Source organism: Aedes albopictus, chromosome 2, assembly GCF_035046485.1.
Source record: "Aedes albopictus strain Foshan chromosome 2, AalbF5, whole genome shotgun sequence".
NCBI classification, from domain to species: Eukaryota; Metazoa; Arthropoda; class Insecta; order Diptera; family Culicidae; genus Aedes; species Aedes albopictus.
This window is the reverse complement of record NC_085137.1, coordinates 328837676-328865143: the sequence shown is the minus strand read 5'-3', so window position 1 is coordinate 328865143 and position 27468 is coordinate 328837676. Positions and strand designations below refer to the sequence as shown.

Sequence of the window (27468 nt, the reverse complement as noted above, 5' to 3'; positions counted from 1 at the left end):
TCTAGTATACTCAATGATAAAATGTGTCAGATAATTATTATTTTAGTTTCAAGTCTCCCCATTTTAAAAATACAGCATAGTCTGAGAAAGTTGAGGAAATCTCACAGTTTGAATTACGCTAAATTCATTAGAAATGCAATAAAAGTTGAAAACAAAACGAATTGAAAGTCTCTGAAGTTATTTTCCCCTTAAATAAACCATGGGCTCAAAGGGGGATCAAGTGTCACCCATTTTTTGTAAACTACGTCACACCTTCATAAAACACAGTTTTGAACACTTTAGCAATAATTTAAAGTCTTTCTATTGTGTAAAAGTTTGCAATAGATGTTTACCTGCCATTCTGTGAGAAAATCGATTCTAGTTTTGTGTTTTCCTTAATGTTAAGGGTAAATTAAAAAAAAAGGGATCAAGTCTACTCAGTCTCCCATATAAATGTCCCTAGGACTAGGTTCTATCTATATTAGGGGTTTGTTCCAATTGGAGAATTAAAACTAATTTTCACTTTAACTTGACAGTTCGATAATTATTTCCTTAGGAGAACTGTCAAGTTTAAGTGTCGAACTGTCAAATTTAAGTAAAAATTAATTTCAATTCACCAATTGGAACATACCCTATGTCTCAACTAGCCTTATGATAACAATATAAAGATGAACACTGCAACCATCTACAACAGCGGGTTTGATTTACGATCCGATTGAAATTCAGACTGGAAAGTTCTTTTCCTTGACAGCAATTATACATTTTGCATAAAATACAAACAATCTTACAAGGGTAGTAATCTTCCAAGTACAATAAGTAAGGAAGCTGCTGAGTTCCAGTGGGACCGTAGCTCCACGTAGCAGAACGCCCACGGTCTCTCCAACACAAAGCCAAGTATTTATTTTCAGACCTCTCTGCCAGAACGCCGAACGTACATATCGATATCACACTTGACCATTCGGTGATCGGCCGAGCAGTGCATTTATGCTGACAAATGAATTTCATTTCGCTACGCACTTGCTAGAAGAAACTGAACATTCGTTCCTCCAGCGCAGTCGCTTGAACCATTTGCACTGAGTCACGTCGTGAAATATCATTGTTTGAAGTTGTGCTACACATTTCTTAAACATTGTAAGTAAACTACCATAGTGATGAAAAATTTTATATAAAAAAAATAGTTGAGAGCTTGTAAATAAGCTAGGTGTCGGTTACAAAATACTGGTTAACAAAGTTTATATTACTCTATAAAGACACCATAAACTGAGGTCAAATTGATCTCCGGGTCGAAATTGATCAGATGTTTCTCTGTTAGATAAGACATATTTTAAATACTTTACTTTGAAAAATCATGCTGTTAAAATCAGATACTAAACGATATTTTTAAGGAAACTTTTTGAAGTATTCTTTTTCTACCAGAAAAACATCTGAACATCTTTTGACCCGAAGATCAATTTGACCCCGGTTTACGGTACCGTATTTTCGAATTGGTGAAATTAATCATTTTTCATATTTTAACGTTGATTTTTGAGCTGTTACCGATATTATCCAAGAGTCATGCAACTATTACGTAACGCAAAATTGAAGCGTAACATAGTGCTAGACCCACTCCCTGAACGAGCCCTAATTAAACGCTATAAAACATGCACAACCATTCATTTCAATGTAACAAATATCATTTAAAATGCAAAATCTGTTATTCAGTTTTTGGGGTGAATGAGGTCAATGAAGTAGCTGTGTAAATGCTGAAACTATTTTTGCTTTTAGCTGAATTTAATATCCCATGATGCGAAACACAGTGCAACACTTTTCATCATGAAAAATGTACGCTTGTGCTTATAGTTTCTGCCTAGCTAGTTACCAACAGATGCCGTTACTAATCGAATGGAGCGCCATCTGTTGAGAGTTCTTTTGGTTTTATTGCTAGTTTATTCTTGATTCAACAAATCCACAAATTCAAAACAACAATAGAATTTGTTGTTTCTAAAAATGCCCAAAAACAACTAGCTGTCACAACCAAAACAAAACTTTTTTTTAAACAAAAATACGATTTATCAAATCTATAAAAACAATGTGTTGAAGCAACAAAAGAAGTCATATTCAAACTAAAACAAATAGACGTGTTTTTAGGTTTAACCTATCAAACTTTTTATATAGATAATTTAGACATATAATTTGAACTTTTTTTTTTGTTTTTATTTATGTGTATTTTAACTAGTTGCTAATTCTACACTCTTATAATTTAAACTCAAGCAACGTGAGATCAGCGTGCACGGGTATTTCAAATCATATAAGTGAATAACAAGAAGTGAAAAAATCAGCAAAGGCTGATGCGTCCCAGTTCCAATCTCTACTTGGTTTCGATCATATGGAGTAATGTTAATCACTCAAGCATTCAAAGCCCTTTAACCCTCGAGCGATCGCGCTGTTGTATTTTGTACAACACGTTGAAAAAATCTCGCTTCTTGTACTCAGCATTAGCGTGGTGCTGACGCAGGTAGTCAACCGCGCGAGTTACGGAAGGTTTAAAACCCGTTCATACTGATTTGGCGTTACTTAAGTTGAAAATATGCGGCTAGCACGCGAAATTAACACTTTGTAGTTATTCAATAATTACATTCAATATTCTATAGCATAAAACGCCAAACAATTTTCTATGGAACATTGACCACCTTGGGGACCACTTTGACCATCCAAAAATCTTGTGCTTTTCAACAAAGTACCACGTTTCCATCGCCGTTTTGCAAAATTACCCCTTTTCCATAGATTTTTATCGCTGCATACCTGGAATAAACAAATATTTATAAAAAAAAATACGACAGATAAAACTTTTTCAACTTCTAGGGTGATTGTTTACTTTTTGTTTAACTTATTGTGGCGTTTTTTATAGCCCCGTAACGTGGATAGATTACCTTATAATGGTGCGTTACGGCGTAAGATCTACCATAACAAATTTTGATCTTGTGATTTTTTAGCTTTGTTAATTTAAATGCAGGAAAATTCCAAGATCACAATTTGGTCTACTTTTTTTGTATTATGTTTTTCATTTTAAAAAAACTATTTGTTTCAGGAGGATTCAGGTAATTTTAGACGTAGACAATAATTTATTTCCGAAAATAAATAACTGTTGTGAGCCTATCACCATTTAGTACTATTTTCTATTTCAGATGTACAAGTGGGCAACCCTGCGGTCGAGACGACGAAACATCCTTCTTATTTTTTGAAGGGTCAAAATCGCCATATCATTCGGTGGCGGGTAGACCACGTTATCCGCGTCGTTTTTCTTCGAGCCGAGTCGTAATGTAAATATTTTTTTTTTTTAGAAAATTGATTTTTTTTCGGATCGCCAATTTTTTTTTACTCGTTTTACGCGATCTTGTCTTTTTTTTTTTTGATAAATTGAGATGTTTTTTGTTATTGTTTAACGTCATGTTTTGTTTATTTTTTTTTTCTTTTCTTTTATTTTATTATTTTTCGAACTGCCATTTTTTTTTCTCGCGTTTTAAACATTCATTGCAAAGTTCCGATGACCCTGGAGGGATCGGTTCTGCTTGTGCCTCTCACTGAGCAGAAACATAATTAGGGGGATTAGGGGCATAATAGACACCCTAAGCAAATAAGTACGTTAGGCCTGTATAACAGAGTAAAACTTAACATATTATCAGTTGACTTACAACTTTAACTTGGTTCCTACGTCTTTCAATCATTTACAGCAGGTAGAATGTCTTTATTGTGAAGAAATAATGAATTGTAAACCGTGTGTTTTTCAGGGCTGGCAGGAAAGGTACGGGGCGAAATGGACACCCACCGGGGCATAATGGACACCCCTACATATTTTGTGCTAATTTTTTGGTTACATCGACCAGTTTAGTGATTTGCCTACGGAGATCAATACCACAGATATAATACTCCATCTTAGATGAGTTTACATGACATCAAAGTTAATCAAATAAACTTTAGGCTAAAATAATCGGATTGATTTTTTTCAAACTCTCTAAAACGCATAACAGTATGCAATGCGCGTACATCCATTCGTAATTGCCAGTGTTCATTTCGCCCCGAATCGACTACAACATTAAAATTGTTATTTTAAGTAAATTCTGATCAAAAATAAAATACTTCATCCATTGCTAAATCTTCGTATACATGTAGATAAGGTAACAATTCGCTTTTTTATGGTGGACACACTCCAAAACTCGTAATATCTTATTTGATGCTGCTTGGAAATTATAAGAAATTCACCATATGAAAGACATATTTCAATTTCAAAGATATTTTGGTTATTTTGGAGCAATGTAAATGATACTTTCGAAAAATAGAACCATGACTTGTTCCTTTACACTTAGCATAGCATAGCATAGCATAGCATAGCCGACCGTACACATCCTGGGGTGGCTGTCGATAGAGACGTTAAATGCGTCAGAAAAGCTGCCTGGGACTTGACAGACCTTTCATTGAACGACCTCTTTGTTCGACACCTGGCCAGGTCCTTACGATCAGCGGGGATGGGGAGGAAATGTTGATTAGATATCTACTCAGAATATGTCCAAGAACTTGGCCCACTTCATAGATATCTGGAGTTGGAATTTGGATGGGATTCGATGGGATGCTTTCCATGACGAAAAAGCGTACTACGAGTTATTTTAAATTAATATTTTACAATTTTCATTTACCTGATTACCGCTGGAAGAGTAAAAATTAGTAGCAAGTATTGGGATTGTTTAATCTCACCATAAAAACGCGGTATCGTTATCCGGGTGCTATTTGACTATTGGAAAAAGCCGAACAACGGCCATGAGTAACCTGCAGTCCGAATTCATGCACCGCTGAGAATCCGACTTGGTAAATATATGGTGTATTTCGGGCGAACCAATTCTATAAGTTAACCATGACTTGTTCCTTTACACTTATGCATTAAAAGTTTTACATAAAAGTCAACAATTTTGGTAAAAACAGGGGTGTCCATTTCGCCCCGGGTGTCCATTATGTCCCTAACCCCCCTTTTTAAACAATAAATAGAAAAAAATCTCTTTTGATTGCCTGCTTTCAAAAGATTTAATTTTAACCATGTAAACAATCAATGCCGTGGGTCCATCGCCAGCTTTTCAGGCGAATCCTTGACCTACATAATACATCTCCCAACCACCCACTCCGTAGTACTTATGGGAGTGTCACTGAGTCGGAGGCCTCTTAAATTAGTGCTACATCAACATTTCCTTCCCCTATCCCATGTTACGGTAAAGATGGGCGTGGCCGGGAATAATGACATTTGTGCTTTTGGTATTCTTGCATAAGATTGGAGCAAAGTTAACTACCCGGACTTGTTCCGAAAAGCAATCCGAGTAAGATTACCAAAAGGTACATGAATGTTGTTAGTATCCAATCTACGAAGTATACCGTAACTACGCTTTTGCTAACGCTAACTTATTGTGGCGTATTTTATAAACAATTCTAATCAAAGCTGAGGCTCAGAAATACAAGTAGAAGTAATGAATCGATCATAAAAGTTAGTTACATCACATATTTTGAGGAGAAACAGTTGAAACAATGTGTAAAACATTTTTGTGCTGTTTCGTCCAGAAAGGTGTATGCGGTTTGATATACTTTCAGATTGTGTTGCATCGTACATATTCTTTTATTCTGTCGCATTTTTTATTCTGTTTCAAAGATTATGAATTTTCTTTGCCGCTGACCAAATTCTTGATAATCTCTATCCGCAAAATAAATGTTATCTGTGCTTCACGTAGGAAATAACAAAAATACTAATGATTTTGTTTCTAAATGTCTAGATGTCGGATCAAGGCTCGGATTTATCAGCGCTTTATTTTCCCAAGGAGCTATCAATAGCAGATTCAAACTGTGCAGTTTGCATGGACGATGCACGCCGGCCGGTATTTTGCACCACCTGCATGAAAATGCTATGCTTCGACTGCATGGCCAAGTGTCAGCGAGAGAACGGATGTGGCTTTTGTCGGCAAAAAGTACCGATTGAAGTATACAATGGTCAACGCGACAATTTCTGCTGCATCAAGCATTCATTGTTGCTCACCATGATCTGTACTGATTGCAATGTTTGCATCTGCAAATTATGCATTGGTAAAGAGTCCGAGCATGCTCAACATGCCTTCAAGAACATAGATGATATTCGATCTGATCTTAGTAAGCTAATTGGTAAGCTAAAAGACTATTCAAAAATGGTGGACGACGTTCAATCGATTTTGGACGTGGGCTGCAACATTGGAATTGGAACACTGCAGAATATCCATAGCTTCGGAATAAATCAATCATTAGTGAAAAATGTTCGTCAGTTTTTGACAAACATTGAAGCTTTGAAATTGAACGAGTTGATACAAAACAAGGAAGACCTAAAGAAAGAAATAGAAAAACTGATGAACGAAATTGGCAAGAGCACGGATCAGGAGCCACAAGACTACTACGACTTCAACGGCGTTACGTCGAATTTAGATATTGCATCCAGTTCATCGTATAGCATGTATGTCACAAAATATAACGACAAACACGGAAATGTATGGGAAATCGAAATATTTCCCAAACACAAGCATTTTAATAAACCAGTGTCATACGTTGCCATCAGATTGGCATTACTACAGGGAACGCCAGGAAGGTAAGTTTCGATTCAACAGACAGTTTCACACATTGGATCTAATTTCAACTACACTTGCAGATATGAAATCAAAGTTGAATGCGATCAACCAAGCATCAAGTTTCAAAAAGTTATCGAAATTAGACTGGCATCCAGGTCTAATATTTACCAAGTTTGGCCAAATTTGGAAAATCCTCGAGAGATGGTTTTGAACGTGGAACTCAGACCAACGAACAACAGATATCACATCCAATGTGCACGATTATACAGGGAGATCGTGGACGAACCGTAAGTTCATTAGAATTTAAATTTACAAACGCTAGTGGCCATTACGATTCTTTAAAAAATTTGAGCTCGCTTGTTGAAAAAGGCCACCTTAAAGTTGGTTTGACTTTCAAAAGTTAAAAAAATCACTAGGAATCCACGCATTACTAACATTTTCATATAGTGTTAGGAATTAGGATCACCTAAGGACAGTTCAATTTATAAAACGAACAACTTGTGTGCGTTATCTTTTTTAATTTTTCAATAAAATCATTATCAGTTTTTTGCATAACTTTCTATAGCTATTCTCAAATGTAGGAAAAATATAACATTAAGCAAAATGTTCTTTAAGGACTATTCATTTTATAAAGAGGACACCTTATTTGTGTGATGAGCGATTCCAAGCAACAGCATCAAAATTAAGGAATTTTTTTAATTCATGATTTTCTATTGAACTGAAACTTTGCACAGTTTTTCAGTTCCATCTAAATCGCCATTTTTCGATATCAAATTTTTATTTTGAATCACGACTAACTTTTCAAAAGGGTGTATGTGAAAATGGTTCAAAAATATTCAAAAATCTGCACTGCCAAAATGGTTCGTTCGATTGCTATGAATTTTTCAGCAAAGTTAGATAACTAAATGGTGATTCCTAAGAAAATATACACCGTGAAAAAAAAAATATTTTTAACATAAAAAAATATAATTTTTGCCACAAAAATTAAAATAACTCAAAACCCTATCTTTTTACCAACGTAATTTTTTTAGGGAAGACGTTCCATTGTATTAGCAATCTACCATAAAAAATTGGTGATGGTAAACTAATAAACAAAAAAATTATGACAATTCAAACATTTCACAATTTTTACATTTGGTAAATATTTTTTTCTGTGTAAATTATTTCGGTCAGAAATCGCAGTTTGATGCTGATTTTATTGTTCAGCAAAGTCAGATAACTAAATGGTGATTCCTAAGAAAATATACACTGTGAAAAAAAATCTTTTTTAACATTAAAAAATATCATTTTTGTCACAAAAACTCAAATATCTCAAAACCCTATCTTTTTACCAACGAAATTTCTTAGGGAAAACGGTCCATTGTATTAGAAATCTACCATAAAAATTTGGTGATGGTAAACTAATAAACAAAAAAGTTATGACAATTCAAACATTTCACAATTTTCACATTTCGTAATATTTTTTTTTCAGTGTAAATTATTTCAGCCGGAAATCGCAGTTTGATGCTGATTTTATTGTTAATGGCCTTGCGTGAGTGAAACAAGCTGTTTTTATTATGTATTATGTATATTGTATGTACAGTAATGTTCCGATTTTATCACGCCCTCCGCGCATTAGTCGTTTATTCATTAATTTGCTGTTACATTTGAGGAGTGTTTTCCCTCTTCTTCAAGATAAATGTTGAAAGCGTGTTTTACAACGTTAAAAATATTAAAATGGGTATAGATGTTGACGAATATTTCCGTGCATTTTTGAAAAGGGGCGTGATTAAATTGTCTAAACATATATCGCTGATGGTACGGTGGCATGATTCTCTGCACTTACCACTTCTAGCAATTTCTCAGTTGTTGTCGTTTTCGAACTTCCTGCGCCCTGCTTTACCGTATATCATCGGCTCGTTTGTCAAAGGACGTGCAAATTCGTAAATTTGTATTCAATGTGGTCATTTGGGCATAACCAGTCTCTTTCAGTTTATCTGTGGTGCTTTCGGTGAGATTTCGTAACTCCTTTGAACATTTTTTTTCATCAAACGGTCTACAAGAGAGCGTTGAGTTGAAGACCTTTGAGAAAGCGACTGTTCATGTTGTTCGTTAGATTATAATAAACAAAATCACTTGTTAGTTTTAACTGACTAGTTTGGTGTTGTTTGCTTGGCTGAAGAAAAAAATTACTATAAAATCTTTAATATCCATAGCGGTAGTATTTTTTTGCTTTTTCATGAGCATTGTCATGGTATGTATAGATGAGACTGAGGAGACTTGATCCCTGGGGAGACTTGTTCCCTCCATATTTTCTCGGAATCAAAAACATTTTTCTTCTAGCATATTTTTTTCCAAAACGACATCTGGACAGGCGACAATGTTTTGGCTACAATTGATTTTAATTGTGTATTGCATTATTTTTTAATGGCTGATGATTTGTTTTCAGTCTTTCAGAAATCCTATAGGCGATTCCGAAAAATTTCAATAACGTTGTGATAATTGAACCAAATCGTGTCAAAATTTCACAGCACATAGTATGAATAAAGTACTATCAAACGCATTTATTCAAATAAGGCTGTTATATTAATATTTCAATTAATGTAGCTTAGTGTATACAACAGTGACATGGGGAGACTTGATCCCTCAAGGATTACACACACATTATACATGTGAAAAATAAAATTCAATTTGGAAGCCTCTATTTACTCGGAATTCTAGTATATTCAATGATAAAACGTGTCAGATAATTATTATTTTAGTACAAACTACGAAAAGGGGGATCAAGTCTCCCCATTTTCAAGATACGGCATATCCTTAACAATTTAAGGAAATCTTATAATTTCAAATACACCGCATGCATCAAAAATGCAAGAAAACTTGAAAAGAAAATGAATAGGAAGCTTCTGGAGTTATTTTCCCTTTGAATTAACCATGTGCTCAAAAGGGGGATCAATTTTGACCCATTTTTGGAAAATCATCATAAGGCATGCCTCCATAAAAACACAGTTTTGAAAACTTTAACAATAATTTAAAGTCTTTTTGTTTTGTATAAACTTGCAATAGATGTTTACCTGCTATTCTGTACGAAAAATGGATCTAGTTTTGTGTTTTTTCCTAAAGTTACAGGCAAATTTAGAAAAAGGGATCAAGTCTCCCCAGTCTCCCCTACAGACAAACAAACGTAACACTGACGAAATTTTCATTGACCACGCCTTTAACGATCATTTTGAATCTTGGTTGTGGCTCTCATAACCAGAAGAGCGCCCATCGTTTTTCTTTGCGTTTGATGTTTCACACTAGCGCCTTCTGATGACGATATTGCACAACGCAGTGTTTCGTGAAACATTTCCACCAGGTGGTGGTAGTGTGAACTGGGCGATGGATTTTCACGAAAATTGTTCTAGGCGTTTCGTCTGTTTGTCTGTGGTATGTACCTCTCATGCATTTGTTGTTGTTGAAGTTACTCGCATTCTTCCGATCATAAAGTCTGTTCTCTAAGAGGTATTTTTTTGCAGATAAACTAGACGTATACGCGTATATAAAACTTTTATTATACAGCTTTTGTCTTAAAAATAAGTTTAATTTCATTTTTCTTATAATCAACAGCTTTTCAACCAGTCACGTACAATAAAAAGTATGACACTCTCAATATTTTTGATCACAACACTGGATCGCGTCTAAGTTTCAAATAGATACTATAGTAATTATGAATAATCAAACAAAAATACCATGAAAACAACTTGTTTAATTCAGGCGGAAGTCTTTACAATAAAATCAGCATCAAAATATAATTCTCGAAATAATTTACACAGGAAAAACAATTTTTTTTGTTACTAAATGTAAAAATTGTGAAATGTTTGAAATGTCATAACTTTTTTGTTTATCAGTTTACCATCACCAAAATTTTATGGTAGATAGCTGATATAATGGGCCATTTCCCCTAAAAAATTGACGTTGGTAAAAAGATAGGGTTTTGAGATATTTGAGTTTTTGTGACAAAAATCATATTTTTTTAAAGTAAAAAAAGAAATTTTTTACAGTGTATATTTTCTAAGGAATCATCATTTAGTTATCTAACTTTGCTGAAAAATTCATAACAATCGAACAATCCGTTTTTGCTGTACAGCTTTTAGAATATTTTTGAACTATTTTCGCATACACCCTTTTGAAAAGTTAGTCGTGAGTGAATATGAAGTTTTAATATCGAAAAATGGCGATTTAAATTGAAAAACTGTGCAAAGTTTCAGATATTTTTGAAATGGTCGCTCAGGATCGACTGACATGACTTCGTGGAATTCCTCTGATATCTTTTTTATTTTTCAATAAAATCATTATCGTTTTTTTTGCATAAATTTACATAGCTATTCTACAGTGTAGGAAAAATATAACATTATACAAATTGTCCTTTGTTATGGAACTGAAACGGGTTTCGTTAAAACTCAATAAAACCCCATTTCTCAAAATTCTACACAACTTCCCACATACATAACTTTAAAATTTTCATGAACTTTTCAATGTGTTGTTGGGATCTAATACTATTCTTCTAAAGGTAGAGTGTAATAGTTGGTCAGTAATAATGCACCAAGCATTATACAGCTTGATATAGTGAGTTGCCTTGTTATCAATGAAATTATTAAACAATACTTATTTAAGTCCAGTGATGCAATAACACTACGGAATCAGTTCAAAATTTGTCCAGTATAGAAGAGAATCGCATTCTAAATGATACCGAAGAAAAATATGCTTTAAAGCACATTCTTCATCATAATTTTTTTTTTTTTTTTTGCTAGGTTTCTAGCTGCACTCTGAATAGAGTTGAAACCTCTACACTAGACCCGAAGATAGAAAAGAGTACGTAATCTTTCAGAAGCAGTTTGCCAGCCGTACGCGGAAAATGATATCCATTAAGACACTGTTGCCTACTGACTCAGAAAGTTACGGTAGAAGGTTGGAAAGTTTTCAATTGGTCAGTCAGTCAGGATTTGCCTATGTAGTGTTATGGTCACACGGTTTGTGTTTGTCGTCTTGTTCGATTTTGTGGTATTGTTCAATATGTTTTTCTTCTCGTTAAGTCAGTGGTCGTATGTTTGTTTTTTCATCGAATCAATCAAACCCTGTATGTTAAAATATAGTCGATCCTGTGTCAAATTGTTTTCTTGATTTCGCTAATCGTTTTCTACTTCTCTGTGTTCATCTCTTGTGTCCTTAAATTGTCATCGGTCCAAAACCCACAGAAACATGCAACTGAACTTCTGATATTTTTCTGTTGGTTCAAAATACCATCTAAGAGATAAACAAAAATACGTCAAGTTGGTCAGTTGATTGCAATAAAATTTTAAAATAATAAAGATTGCTTGTCAACTATTATGTATTCGTCCCCCTACAAATACTATGAAAAATGTTCAAATTCGTTCAATTGTCCTATCGGTCCTACCTAGATAAACCATGTCATTTTCTCAAGCGTAGCCTAGAAATGTCAACCTAGTCATACACAAGTAACGTTGTTCAGTTAATAAACAGCAGTCAGTTTTTGTCCAAAATGTCACGTCGAACGCATTGACGTCAACAATGCGTTTAAGTGTTCGCACGTTAGCTTCGAATCTATCAGCACAATTAAGTGCTGCAAATCTCCTTCCCACTATTAATTCTTCGGTCGATTTTAATTGCTTTTCTTTTAAAAAAATATGACCAACTAACATTCTAAAAATTCGAAAACGCGGCTATGACATTAATAAATTACTAATCAAAATCAACCGAGAAACGTGAGAAATAGAGCCCAAACAACATTTTGAAGTCAGCTGGCTGTAAAAGGTTTCAAAACCTGTCACAAATCCTACAATACTTTTATTAGGATTTGTAACGATCATCAAAACCTTCTTAAATCCAACCGACTTGGAACTATTGCTTGGGAATAGACTCTAATGAGCCCTGGCGGATCCTCCATGTTTATCGAGCATGTCTGATGCATATGATCAGCCATACTCCATCTGCAGCAGCCGGTTCGTGATGAACCGTTGGAGGCGCATTAAAGTGTTAAAAAGGTGATATGTTTCACTAAAGAACACTACATTACAATAATCAAAATGAAACTCCTTCACTTTAACACCCAAAAGGCCAAGGTCATTTTCGCAACAAATTTTCAACTTGAAAAATTCATAACTCTATTGATTTTTATCCAATCCTAATGAAAATTTGAGACAATATCCAGTTTTTATTCTAGTTTTGATAAAATGGGACACGAAGTCTAAAACCCGGATGGTTCCGGAGTTATTCCGGATTCCCGTGGGGTACCAACGTTATGGCATTTGGGGTATTTCTATCAGAACTTTTTTTTTCTCTATGGAACAACTTTAAAACATTGGCAATAATTGAAACTTTATCGAAGCTGATTGTATTAGTACATTTTCTGAACACCTGGAGTCCCTCTGGATGTTTCTGGGTCCCCTGGAATGCCTCCGGGGGAACCGGTGCCAGGGGACATTTTCATTTTTACTCCAAAACATACCATGCGGCAGCTCATTCTTCATGATTTTCCGTCAGTAGGATTATTTTAACTGTAAAAATGGTCATTGACCGTTTTGGCCACTTCCGGAACATCCGGGGTGCCCTGGCGGAACCTGTAGTAGAGGACACTTGTATTTTTACTCCAAAATATACCGTGCGGCAGCTCATTCTTCATGATTTCCGGTCAATAGAATTATTTTAGCTGTAAAATGATCGTTGACCGTTTTGGCCATTTCCGGAACATCCGGAGTGCCCTGGTGGAACATGTAGTAGAGGACACTTGTATTTTTACTCCATAATATACAGTGCGGCAACTCATTGTTCATGATTTCCGATCAATAGAATTATTTTAACTGTAAAAATGATCGTTGGCCGTTTTGCCCACTTCCGGAACATCCGGAGTGCCCTGCTGGAACCTGTAGTAGAGGACGCTTGCATTTTTACTCCATAATATACCGTGCGGCAGCTCATTCTTCATGATTTCCGGTCAATAAAATTATTTCAGTTGTAGAAATGATCGTTGACTGTTTTGGCCGTTTCCGGAACAACTGGAGTGCCCTAGTGGAACCTGTAGTAGAGGACACTTGCATTTTTACTCCAGAACATACCGTGTGGCAGCTCATTCTTCATGCTTTCCCTTCAATAGGATTATTTTAGCTGTTTAAATTGGTCGATTGACCGTTTTGGTGGAACATCGAGGGTGCCCTGGTGGAACCTGTAGTAGAGGACACTTGTATTTTACTCCATAATGTACCGTGCGGCAGCTCATTCTTCATGATTTCCGGTCAATAGATTTATTTTAGCTGTAAAAATGGTCGTTGACCGTTTTGGCCACTCCCGGTACATCCGGGGTGCCCTGGTGGAACCTGTAGTAGAGGACACTTCCATTTTTACTCCAAAATATACCGTGTGGCAATTCATTGTTCACGTTTATTCGCCAAAAGGCTTAGGCTATGAAAATGATCATTGATCATCGTGACCACTTCTGGAACGTACAGGATGCCCTGGCGGAACCTGTAGTAGAGGACACCTGAATTTTTACACCAAAATATACCGTGCGGCAGTTCATTCTTCATGTTTATTCGTCAATAGGATTCTTGTAGCTATGAAAATGATCATTGACTATCGTGGTCACTCCCAGAACGTCCGGAGTGCCCTGGCAGAACCTGTAGTAGAGGACGATTACATATTTACTCCAAAACATGTCGTGATGCAGCTCATTCTTCATGATTTTCCATCAGTAGGATTATGTTAGCTGTAAAAATGGTCATTGACCGTTTTGGCAACTTTCTGAACATCCGGGGTGCCCTGGCGGAACCTGTAGTAGAGGACGCTTGCATTTGTACTCCAAAACATACCGTGTGGTAGCTCATTCTTCATGATTTCTCGTCAATATTATTCTTTTAGCTGTAAAGAAGGCCATTGACAATTTTGGCCACTTCCGGAACATCCGGGGTACCCTGGCGGAACTTGTATTAGAGGACACATGCACTTTTACTCCAGAACATACAGTGTGGAAACTCTTTCCTTACGATTTTTGTCAAGAGGATGCTCTGTTCTGGCATCCAGCGGCTGAGCATGGAATGGTCCTCGACGGGAAGCTGTACCTAAGATGCCAGCCCCACCACGGTGGATAGGAGACCTCAGGCTTACAACCTACTGTTCACGAAACCCAAAAACTAACAGAAACCGGTAACGAAAATATTCAACGGCTGACTTTTAGCATGAAAGAATGCAATGAAATGGTGCAAACAGTGTGGGAATTATAAAAAACCAGCGTACTACTTTCAATATAGCACTTTACTGATTGCGTCCTATTGAGACCACTTCCGAGACTTTTGGGGTGTCCTGATAGAACCTGTTGTGGTGAACACTTAAATTTTTACTAAAGAACATACTATGCAGAAGTTTGCTCTTCATTATTTTCCAAGATATAATTTCTATAGCCATAAAAAAATCGGAGCCTGACCATAACATGCGGGCAATAATGTGTCGGTTCCCATGGCAGATTTTTATACGAAATAACGTCCAAAAGATTTGATGTGTCATAAAATCCTATGTACCTTCTCTCCTTGGACCTTATGACGTAGCTGCATGTTGAAAGTTATTTCACGGAAAAATGCGCCATAAATTCTTAGGACATTATGCTAAAATAATCATTGACCATCACATCTGTGGTGCCCTGGCGGAACCTGTAGAAGAGGACACGTACATTTTTATTCCAACTGTATGTGCCGCAACTCATTCGTCATGATTTGCCGTGACATTGACACTGAAGGAGGAAACAGATAAATTCATTGAGCAATTTTTGAATGCATCCCTATCGCAGTCTTCGAAGAAATCCACGGAGGAATACCTGAGAAGTTCCGGGTTTATATCAGGGGCAATTTCTGGAGCAATCCCAGCAGAAATGGCTTGAGGAATTCTAGCATGAATCGAAAGAATTTCTTGAAGCAATACAAAAAGATGTTCCCGTAAAAATTCTAAGAAGAAATTATGGAGTAAGCACATAAAATACATAGACGAAAGCGTACAGGAAAATTTATAGAGGAATCGTGGAGAAATTAACAGAGAATTTCTTAGATAACATGTTTGAGTTGAAAAATAAGTGAAGGCATCCATAGAGATGCTTTTATTATGAAATCCTTAGATGGAGAAATCCCTGGACGCATCCTCAGTAGAGCTTCTACAAACCAGCAGGATTTCCTGAAGGAATCATGTGAGGGAATCCTGAATGAATCCTTAGGAACTCTTCTATATAAGGTCTGTATAAATCCACGGAGTAATTCGAGGGGGAATTACAAGAGAAATCCTTCCTGAAATTGTTGAATGCATTTCTAGATAAATTTATTTATAAGTACCAGTAGAAATTCCTGAAATACCTGCAAGAATACCTGAAGGAAATCCAAAAGAAAAACTTCCAGAGTTTTCAAAGGAAGAATGACTGGAAAAAAATATTAGGAAAATATCAGAAGAGAATCTTATGGAAATGCATGGATGAATTTCAAAGTCAATTCCTGGAGGAACACCAGCATAAATTCCTGGATGACTCTCAACACTGATTCTCGAAGGGTTTCCAGGAAGAATCTATATGGGAATCTCAGAAAAAAAAACATAGAGGAAGCTTTGGAGAAACACCTCCAAGCGGCAATTCCTGAAAAAAATCACAGTAAAACATGAATACCAGCATAAATTCCTGTAGCAATCCCAGTAAGTATTCTTTTAGGACAATTATCATAGCTATAAGAATCTTGTTCTTGGAAGATCATGAAGATTGAGCTGCCACACAGTATGTTCTGGAATAAGTATGGAAGTATCCTTTTTTACAGGTTCCACCAGGACACCTCGGACGTTTCGGAAGTGGACAAAACGGTCAATGATCATTTTCATAGCAAAAACAATCCTAATGACGAAAAATCATGAAGAATGAACTGCCGCACGGTATGTTCTGGAGTAAAAATGCAAGTGTCCTCTAATACAGGTTCCACCAGGGCACTCCGGATGTTCCGGAAATGGCCAAAACGGTCAACGATCATTTCTACAACTAAAATAATTCTATTGACCGGAAATCATGAAGAATGAGCTGCCACACCCAAGTAACAATTTTAATTTTATCAATGTTTTTAGCGATTCAAAAATCCTAAACATAAATCCATTGATGCCGACTTGAAAATGCACTCGAGTTCTTGTATGCCCCAATAAGCTCACGTTCGGGCTAGTTGGCCCAGTCTTATTAGGGTGTACAGGACTTCGTATGCAAACCGGCTTAGGATTTCGGGTTGTATCATAGTTTTATCAATCTTCTAAATAAAACCATCTTCTGACTTGTCAAATAACTGTTTTGATTATTTTTCACTCTCAATGTTCGATCGTCAGAATAAATTATGCTTGGTTGTTTATCCAGCCATCAATTGGAAAGATGCAGATATGGAATTTAGATTTGTTTTCCTATTAAATACGTGTCAGGAGACATGCCACGGAAAATTTGTGGTGGATGTGACTGTGATAATGACAAAAACTAAGTGCGCCACACAAACTATGCATAATTTGGAAGTTAAATGCATTTAATTTACTCGGTGGAATCGGGTGCAAAAAAGGTTTTTACAACACAGCGGAGACATTATGTAATTTTTCTGACAAATGACGGAAACGTGTTGTATGGTTTAATTTGATCTTAAGCTGTACGTGACATCATAAAATTGAGTAATAATTTTTCTGTATTTACATGAATTATCCCGGCTTGGCGACATATTTTTCTGATAAAACTCTGTGTTCCTGATGATTCCTCCAATAGGGCTAACCCTCCTGATGTAGTCATAACTGAGCTCATGATAGAACTAGCGGTTTTATCACAGCATTTTTTTGGTTTATGTTACGGCCACGAAATCTTTTGTTGGTTTTATGCATTGCCTCACAGTTTTGTGTATTTGTTTACAAAAAAAATCTCTCCGACAACAACCGCAAATGCAAGTTTTATTGAAATGGTATATAATAAGTGATAAAACCAATTCATGTCTACTTGCAAGTCTTTAATTGAAGATGTTTATAGCAGAAGTTATATGATAGTTTTATGGAACGCCAAAGGTTCAAAATAAAAAACTACCACGTAAAACTGATTTAGAACAACTAGCTTTTTGGCATGCTCGTATAAAACCAGGATAAAACATGAATAAACCTTCAAGGCATGCTGATTGTTACTTGGGCACGCTATATTATGGAGTAAAAATGCAAGTGACCTCAACTACAGGTTCCACCAGGGCACTCCGGATGTTCCGGAAGTGACCAAAACGGTCAACGATCATTTCTACAGCTAAAATAATTCTGTTGACCGGAAATCATGAAGAATGAGCTGCCGCACGGTATATTTTGGTGTAAAAATGCAAGGGCCCTCTACTACAGGTTACGCCAGGGCACTGCAGATGTTCCGAAAATGGCCAAAACAGTCAACGATCATTTCTACAGCTGAAATAATCCTGTTGACCGGAAATCATGAAGAATGAGCTGCCGCACGGTTTATTTTGGAGTAAAAATGCAAGTGTCCTCTACTACAGGTTCCACCAGGGCACTCCGGATGTTCCGGAAGTGGCCAAAACAGTCAACGATCATTTCTACAGCTAAAATAATTCTGTTGACCGGAAATCATGGAGAATGAGCTGCCGCACGGTATATTTTGGAGTAAAAATGCAAGTGTCCTCTACTACAGGTTCCACCAGGGCACTCCGGATGTTCCGGAAGTGGCCAAAGCGGTCAACGATCATTTCTACAGCTAAAATAATTCTGTTGACCGGAAATCATGAAGAATGAGCTGCCGCACGGTATATTTTGGTGTAAAAATGCAAGTGTCCTCTACTACAGGTTCCGCCAGGGCACTCCAGATGTTCCGGAAATGGCCAAAACGGTCAACGATCACTTTTACAGCTAAAATAATCCTGTTGACCAGAAATCATGAAGAATGAGCTGCCGCACGGTATGTAATGGAGTAAAAATGCAAGTGTCCTCTACTACAGGTTCCACCAGGGCACCCCGGATGTTCCGGAAGTGGCCAAAACGGTCAATGACCATTTTTACAGTTAAAATAATCCTACTGACGGAAAATCATGAAGAATGAGCTGCCGCATGGTATGTTTTGGAGTAAAAATGAAAATGTCCCCTGGTACCGGTTCCCCCGGCGGCATTCCAGGGGACCCAGAAACATCCAGAAGGACTCCAGGTGTTCAGAAAATGTAATAATACAATCAGCTTCGATAAAGTTTCAATTATTGCCAATGTTTTAAAGTTGTTCCATAGAGAAAAAAATAGTTCTGACAGAAATACTCCAAATGCCATAACGTTGGTACCCCACGGGAATCCGGAATAACTCCGGAACCATCCGGGTTTTAGACTTCGTGTCCCAATTTATCAAAACTAGAATAAAAACTGGATATTGTCTCAAATTTTCATTAGGATTGGATAAAAATCAACAGATTTATGAATTTTTTAAGTTGAAAATTTGTTGTGAAAATGACCTTGGCCGTTTGGGTGTTACCGTCAACCCCTGCGAACTTGGCCAGGGTGCGAACTTGGCCAGGGACATTCTTCATCATAAATTTAATACTTAATGATGGCTATAATGAAAAATTGCATACTTTTTGCTCCACAAATGCAAGTTTTTGATTCTAGAGAAGCTTATTATTATTTATTTTCAGCAAGGTCTGACCCTATGTGATTATATACCTTATTTGAAAATAACTACATGTTAATTTTTAATTTCGACATCATTGTTAAGTTGTATTTGCAATAGAGTACATCGTTATTTAGAAGAACCTTCAAAGAACGAAGCAGTTTTATCTCCGGTAACTGCCATGAAGCACAGTAACCAAGCCAACAATGCACAATGGTCCGAGGACCAACATTAAGTGGAAAAAATTAATAACTCAAAAATCATCCAAGATAGAGTCTTCATGTCTTCTAGACATTTGCTCGTGAGTCCAAGCCGCGTTATATGCAAAAGTGTCCTAAACGCCAAATCTTAAAATACTTCATATTTCAGCACCTAACTTTTTTATTTCAAAAGATATCGAAATAAAATGTTCTGCAAAGTTGAAGAAGGTAAAAACCCCGACAACTTTTTCGAAGAGCAGTTTTTTCTATCTCTTCAATCTGAAGAGATATAACTTATTGAAGAAATAAAAAGCCCGAAATCGGTTTTTTTGTCATATGTCAAAAACTATCATTTTTTCAAGCCTACTATGTTCAGAGCAATTGTACATATTGCCAAAATACACATTTCGTCAGAAGACATCAAAGCTGTACGATGTTTCTATCAAAAGATATAAGTATTTTTGTACTATTTTAAGCCAATTTTTCAAGTGTAACATTTGAAAAAGGCGCAAGTGAATCTTTAATTTTCTCCCACCACCGGATCTAGTATGACAAAAACTGCATTTTAACAAATTTTGGAGAGGGTGTTTTTTTGTTTTGCGTTTTAAATGTGATTTGACTATGACCGTATTTTAGGCATCAAATTCACGAAAAATGACATCCATAATGTCCGAATTCAACATCTACTCGTGTTTCAAGATCACTTATCTTAAACATTCGAGTAGCGATGAACCCAATGTTGTCTTTTTTGTTTTGTTTTGTTCCTTTGTGTAAGTGAGCAAAAATATAAAACAAATTCCCTATAGTTTTTCGATTTCTTAATTCATCAGATATATGCATCTGGTGATCGTATGCAAATTTTAAATTGAATTGTGGACCGTCCAGTTTTATATGTTTGACATATATTATGAAAGGCCTTTGATCCTAGGATAGGATGCGACACGTAGTCAGTCAATTTCGTCAACGATCAAAATCAAGTGCTGCCACTTTTCTTTATTCCAAATCTTTAAAACTATTTAACTTTAACGATTGAAGTTTTGATGCATATTTCGCACCGTAAAGCACTATTTGCAATTGCAATAGCGTAACTTGCTACTAAAATTGCTTTCAAACGCAAGCTCTTTCAATTATGATGAAATCTATCAAAAAATCAATTGATTTTGCACCAAATCAATGGTTTTAACCGGTGTCAAGCCATGGGAGTCACATTAGGTTGATTTGCTTTTGAATGCTGACATATTTGAGGCGATAAAGCTTGAATAAAAAAATACAATGATTTTAAATATTGGTATCAAATGCTAAACCTACAAACTAGCAACACGGCCAAGCCAACAACAAAGCGATACGATCGCAGCAAACGGATATCAATTTCGACCAATCAGCGACTGGTCTCCGTTTGACAGCAAATTGGTCTCAAATTGACTGACTACGTGTCGCATCCTATCCTAGGATCAAAGGCCTTTCATAATATATGTCAAACATATAAAACTGGACGGTCCACAATTCAATTTAAAATTTGCATACGATCACCAGATGCATATATCTGATGAATTAAGAAATCGAAAAACTATAGGGAATTTGTTTTATATTTTTGCTCACTTACACAAAGGAACAAAACAAAACAAAAAAGACAACATTGGGTTCATCGCTACTCGAATGTTTAAGATAAGTGATCTTGAAACACGAGTAGATGTTGAACTCGGACATTATGGATGTCATTTTTCGTGAATTTGATGCCTAAAATACGGTCATAGTCAAATCACATTTAAAACGCAAAACAAAAAACACCCTCTAAAAAATTTGTTAAAATGCAGTTTTTGTCATACTAGATCCGGTGGTGGGAGAAAATTAAAGATTCACTTGCGCCTTTTTCAAATGTTACGCTAGAAAAATTGGCTTAAAAAAGTACAAAAATACTTATATCTTTTGATAGAAACATCGTACAGAAGACATCAATTCTGACGAAATGTGTATTTTGGCAATATGTACAATTGCTCTGAACATAGTAGGCTTGAAAAAATGATAGTTTTTGACATATGACAAAAAACCGATTTCGGACTTTTTATTTCTTCAATAAGTTATATCTCTTCAGATTGAAGAGATAGAAAAAACTGCTCTTCGAGAAAGTTGTCGGGGTTTTTACCTTCTTCAACTTTGCAGAACATTTTATTTCGATATCTTTTGAAATGAAAAAGTTAGGTGCTGAAATATGAAGTATTTTAAGATTTGGCGTTTAGGACACTTTTGCATATAACGCGGCTTGGACTCACGAGCAAATGTCTAGAAGACATGAAGACTCTATCTTGGATGGTTTTTGAGTTATTAATTTTTTCCACTTAATGTTGGTCCTCGGACCATTGTGCAATGCCATCAAGAAGCGGTTTTCTGCATTTGAAATTGCATTATTAGTACTTTCAACTAGATCCATTGAAAACATTCAAAATTTAATATTTTTATACATTTTTGTTTAACAAATACATTTTATTCTGAAAATCGAGTCCAACTTGTAACTTTAATATCTCAACAACCATTATTCCGATTAGGTTTATATTTTGCCAGAATATGTATCACTCAAACTGCTGCAGCATGGCAAACACTTTTATGCAATTAAAAACGATACACCGATGTTTTACAGAAATTTTGTGTTTATCTTTAGTTTTTGGGAATTGAAAAATTGATCTCTCGAAACACTTTGCCACATTTCTATGAAGTTTAATAATTTTAACCCAATTTATTTATGGTTATTATCTGCTAATATAATGTACTGAACAACTAACCAAGGCTGCTCAAATTTGAACTACGCGTTTCCTTTTTATAGCCTTGTAAAGTTGTCCTCTTTATAAAATGAACAGTCCTTATTGGGTAACTGAAGCGGTTTTCGTAAAACATAAATAAAACCCCATTTCTCAAAATTCGACATAACTTTCCACATAGGTACTAAACATGCATATTTTCATGAAGTTTTTAATGTATTGGAATCTTATACCATTCTACTAAAGGTAAAGCTCAATAGTTGGTTAGTAATAATGCACCAAGCAGCCTCCAGCTTGATATAGTAAGTTGCTTTGTTTACAAAGAAATTATTAAAAAATATTTATTTAAGTCCTGTGATGCAACCCGAGCAGGAATGAATAACTGACACATAACTGGAGCATACCAAAGTCAGGTATCATACCAAAACAAGGTATTGGTCGGTTGTCTAGGTATTGAAAATAACTTATTTTGGTATTTTGTATGTATTGATAGAATACCTCAACGAGTTATTAGTTTGGTTTTGAGGACTGATTGAGGTATTATTCAATTATGGAAAAATCACTATTTGTATGGAAAAATCGCCGATTATTATTTAGGTATTGCCATACCTGAAGTCATTATTCGCGTGTTATGCACAGGAAACACATCAGTTATTATTTTAGGTATTTTACCTCTTATGCAGGGCTTCTTAATACCTCATTCAGGTTTTAGGTATTCGTTTTTCCATACCTGAGTTTGTTATTCTTCAGCTATTTTCTCCTGCTCGGGAATAGCACAATGGATTCACCTGAAAATTTGTCCAAAGTAGAAGAATACTGCTTTCTGAATGATGCAGAAGAAAGATTGCATTCTTCATCAAAAATTTAATCCATTAAGATGGTCACAGTAAAAAAATGCATACTTTTTGCTTCATTGATGCAGTTTTCCGACTCTAGCGAATCTCGTTACTACCCGAGCAGGAGAAAATAGCTGAAGAATAACTAACTCAGGTATGGAAAACCAAATACCTACAACCTGAATGAGGTATTAAATAGCCCTGCATAAGAGGTAAAATGCCTAAAATAATAACTGGTGTGTATTCTATGCATAACGCGTGAATAATGACATCAGGTATGGCAATACCTAAATAATAATCGACGATTTTTCCATACAAATAGCGATTTTTTCATAATTAAATAATACCTCCAGCAGTCCTCAACACCAAACCAATAACTCGTTGAGGTATTTCATGAATACCTACAAAATACCAAAATATGTTACTTTCAATACCTGGATAAGCGATCAATACCTTGTCTTGGTATGATACCTGCCTTTGGTATGTTCCAGTTATGTGGCAGTTATTCATTCCTGCTCGGGTATTTATTTTCAACAAAGTTGGTCCTATCTTATTCCCTGGCCAAGTTCGCAGGGTTTGACGGTATTAAAGTGAAGGTTATTGTAACGTAGTATTCTTAGCCTTGTAAAGTTGTCCGTTATATAAATTGAACAGTAGAGTGGGTCATCGTTTATATGGAAAAATGAAAAATTCAATGGTATCCCATCAGATCAAAGCTTTTTTGATCCCTTTTCAGGACCCAAATAAGTGTGCAAAATTTGGGCACGATCGGTTGAGTCTACGTTTTGCGCATCGCGTTTGAAGTTTGTATGGGGTTTTACATGGGAAAACTCACTTTTTTGCATTTCTCTCATAACAAGCTCAAATATTTCTAAAACCATGTAACCGATTAAGTGAAAACATAGCCTAGGGTGTCCTGAAAAACTTTGTCGAAGACCGAGAAGTGATCTGATGCTTATGAAAAAAGTTATAGCGTTCGCATTGCTTGGTGAATCAGCATGATTTTGTTGCTATTGTTATTCCTTTACATGTTAATACATAAACACATGCATGCGGTTCATTGGTTATAACTATTTTCACAAGCATCGGATCGCTCTGCGGTCTTCAACAAAGTTTTTCAAAACATCCTAGGCTATCATTTTACAGTATCGGTTGAAAACTTTCAGACAAACTTTTTCAACTTATGACAGAAATGCAAAAAAGTATGTTTTCCCATACAAAATCCCATACAAATTTCAATGGATCATTGTAGCCAACTTTTTCGCTAGTCACCGCATCAAAACAAAAGCGCCACCGTATATGGACTGTAACACAGTGACAGCAGTCGAGTTACGTCACACACACAAGGCTACGGTGGCGCTATCTGTTCTTTTCATAGCGGCCGTTTTAGTTATTTTAGTGATCCATTGCAATGCGCAAAGTGTAGACGCAACCGATCGTGCTCAAATTTTGCACAGATACTCAAGACCCGTAACGGAACCAAAAAAGCTTTGATCTGAGAAAACGGTTCCGATGACCCACACTATTGAACAGTCCTTATTGACCTACTAAACCTCCTTTTGCACACATGACTGAATTCTCCCCGGAGCCACCTTACACTTTTTCGTGCATTGTTAATTGAGCACTGGAAAAGTGATCAGAGATCTCGCCACCGGTCATCAAACTGTTAAGAGAATCTTCTTTTAATTGATCTTTGACAGCGAGAGACACTCCCTGTATCTATCCACATCAGATATCACCTTTAGGATATTTCCAGCAGTGTCGCAGTTCCAGTTCTATAGTTTATAACAGTTACAAATTTTCACTGTTTTTACTGCTCTGCTGAAGATACCCTAGATCAGCGGTTTTCAGATCGTGCACCGCGGTGCACTTGGTGCACCGCGAAGCCATGACAAGTGCACCGCAACACTTCAGAAAAGTGCATGTTTAAGTTTAAATTTAAATTCATTAGCAATTTCATGAAAAATAATTCGACTTATTCAGAACAACTGAACTATTGTAAGGTGCTCCAAGGGATTGAGAGTAATATTCCCATGATTCCAGCCGGCGAGTTAACCTTGAATCCAGCAAAACCCGTCTCAGATATTCGTGAATAATCATGGAACAAGTCTGCCAAAACCGTCCTAATAAATATCATATTTTTCCAAGAACTCGTGATAGATGTTCACAAGTTCTTAACCTACAAGGCATCTGCAATGTATCTTCAATGAATGCGCTAAAAAAACTCAGAAGAAATCTTACAAATATTTCTGTGGCTTTGCTTAAATAATACCAGAGCAGGAATCTATCGCTGATCTCGAAATCAGGTGAACACACAACTCCTTCCGAATTGACAAAAGTGCCTGGAAGGAATTTATCAAAAATATTGTCAGTATATGTCAAAGTTCCGAAAATAAAGCTGCCAAGTGTCTTGCTAGAAATTTTTCAGAAATCCAGTAAAAGTCTATCAAAAATTTTCTGGTGGCGATTTCCTAACCTCAAACTTACCTGTTCAACGAATGTAAATTCTTGAATTTTGTCATTAAATTGGCTCGTAGTTTGTAGAAAATAACGAGAATTGTCGTTTCCGTCCATTTTCAATTTGATTCAGATCCTGAATTCTCCGCAAATTACAGTTTTAGATTCGTTGGAGAGGGAAAAAGAGAGGTTACGAGACGCTACTGTTACAAATAATTCAGTAGTCTTGGAAGGACTTCACCGACGTTCTTAAAAATAAAACACCACTAATTCGGCTCAAGTTCATTCAGTATTTATAAATATCTTATCTGAAAGTCGAATAACTGTGACATTCCACTATGCTCCGATAAGTGATGAAAAAACGTAAGACAGTATCATATCATAATTGGTGGGGGAAAACCTAATGACGAGTGTATGCACCTTGGAGTTGCTATGAAAAATTTGACAGCTTTTTAGACGAATTTGGAATTGTTTTTTTTTTTAACAATAATGAACATGTGCACCGCGGAGCGATTTATTTCCAAAAAGTGCACCGCGAGCCAAAAAGTCTGAAAACCCCTGCCCTAGATGCAGCTTTAGTTGCATTTTTAAATCCTCATACGCTGCGGGAAATGGCCTTACTACTGTTACAGGGTGTCTACTCATAACTCAAAATAAAATTCCCTGAGTTTTCCAGGTTTTTCCAGGTAAAATTTTGAAAGTTTTGAATTATAAACTTAAATAAATTACAACCCAAATTTTCTTAAAATTATAAAGGGTGACTTAGGGTATCATCGGCAGGTTTGTTCTCTTCGTAATGAGGGATTTATGCCGGCCAAATTGCCTGAAACTTGATCATATTCAGCTTGGTTGGGAAGGATTTGATGCCAACTCTGAGTTCAACAGGTTAAAAAAAACCCATGACGAAGAGAACAAAACTACCGAAAATACGTAAGTTCCCCTACTCTTCAAAAATTCTTTCAAGATTTCTGAGCATAATTCCTGAAATTTCTTCCAAAGTTTCTTCCTGGCTCTCCGCAGGATTCTTTCACACGAGATATCTGTTTGAGTATGTCCCGATATTTCTTGCAAAGGTTTTCCGATATACTTCTAGAGATTCTCGCTGGATTCCTCCTGAAGATCCATCCAAAACTATTCAAAGTTACTTCAAGAATGTCATTGGTTGAACCTCGTAGCCATGCGGTTAGAGTCCGGGTGGATGAGGGTTCGATTCCCGCTCCGAGCGATGAAATTTTTCACGTCTTATCCGTAGCCACTCCGTGTTAAGTTTCGTTCAATCGGTACAGCCGCCAGCTGAACCCAGTGTCCATGTCTGTTTTAGTGGTTTTCCGGGACAGCTATCCATAAACTATTGAACTTTTCCGATAGTTCTCCGATATTCCTCTTGTTTTCCTTGCGGAACTTCGTCCGCAGCTGCTTTCAGGTATCCATGAGGTTTTCAGAATTCCTCCTTGGATGTCATTAATATTTCTTCTCGGGATTACTATTACCTAGAACTTTTTCGAGAATTCTAATTTTTTTCTCAGGTTTTTCCTGAAGTTCATGTCGAGATTTTTTGAATAACACTTAGCGGAGTTTTTCGCAAGATTTTATTTATTTTATTTATTTATTTATTTCACCGCCTCGAATTAAAAGGTAATTCCACAGACTGTCTTATGCTAAAATCTTAATTCTATTTTTAAACACATTTTTTGAAACATTGAAATCGAACAGATCACTCACACTATTGAACAAACGAAAACATGTAGATAATGCGTTATTGAATCCATAGGCAGTACGGTGACGGGGAACAAAAATCAAACTTCGTTCTCGCAATTGGCGCTGTGGTGCATAGAACGAAATATTTTGCAGCAGCGATGAGCAGTCTAAATTTCCGATTTACAAATCATATATGAAAAGCCTCCGCAAGTTATCGCGCCGGGAAGCAAGTGTTTCCAGAGCGATGAGTCTGCATCGGGCTGCATACTCTGGCAAGTTAGCAGGATTCGACCAAGG

General features: G+C 36.2%; 1 protein-coding gene across 3 annotated transcripts in view; it reads left to right on the top strand.

The window, feature by feature from the left end:
• Positions 1-610: 610 nt before the first annotated feature.
• LOC109399476 (E3 ubiquitin-protein ligase TRIM33) overlaps positions 611-27468 on the top strand; it is a 36019-nt gene continuing 9161 nt past the window's right edge. The window contains exons 1-3 of one of the 3 annotated variants that reach the window (XM_019671923.3): positions 611-1110; positions 5766-6601; positions 6662-6868. In XM_019671923.3, coding sequence (XP_019527468.3) covers positions 5766-6601; positions 6662-6868 — 1043 coding nt within the window. In that variant the 5' untranslated portion in view covers positions 611-1110. The remainder of the gene's footprint in view (positions 1111-5765; positions 6602-6661; positions 6869-27468) is intronic. The other 2 variants (XM_062852499.1, XM_019671922.3) reach the window with 2 other exon arrangements.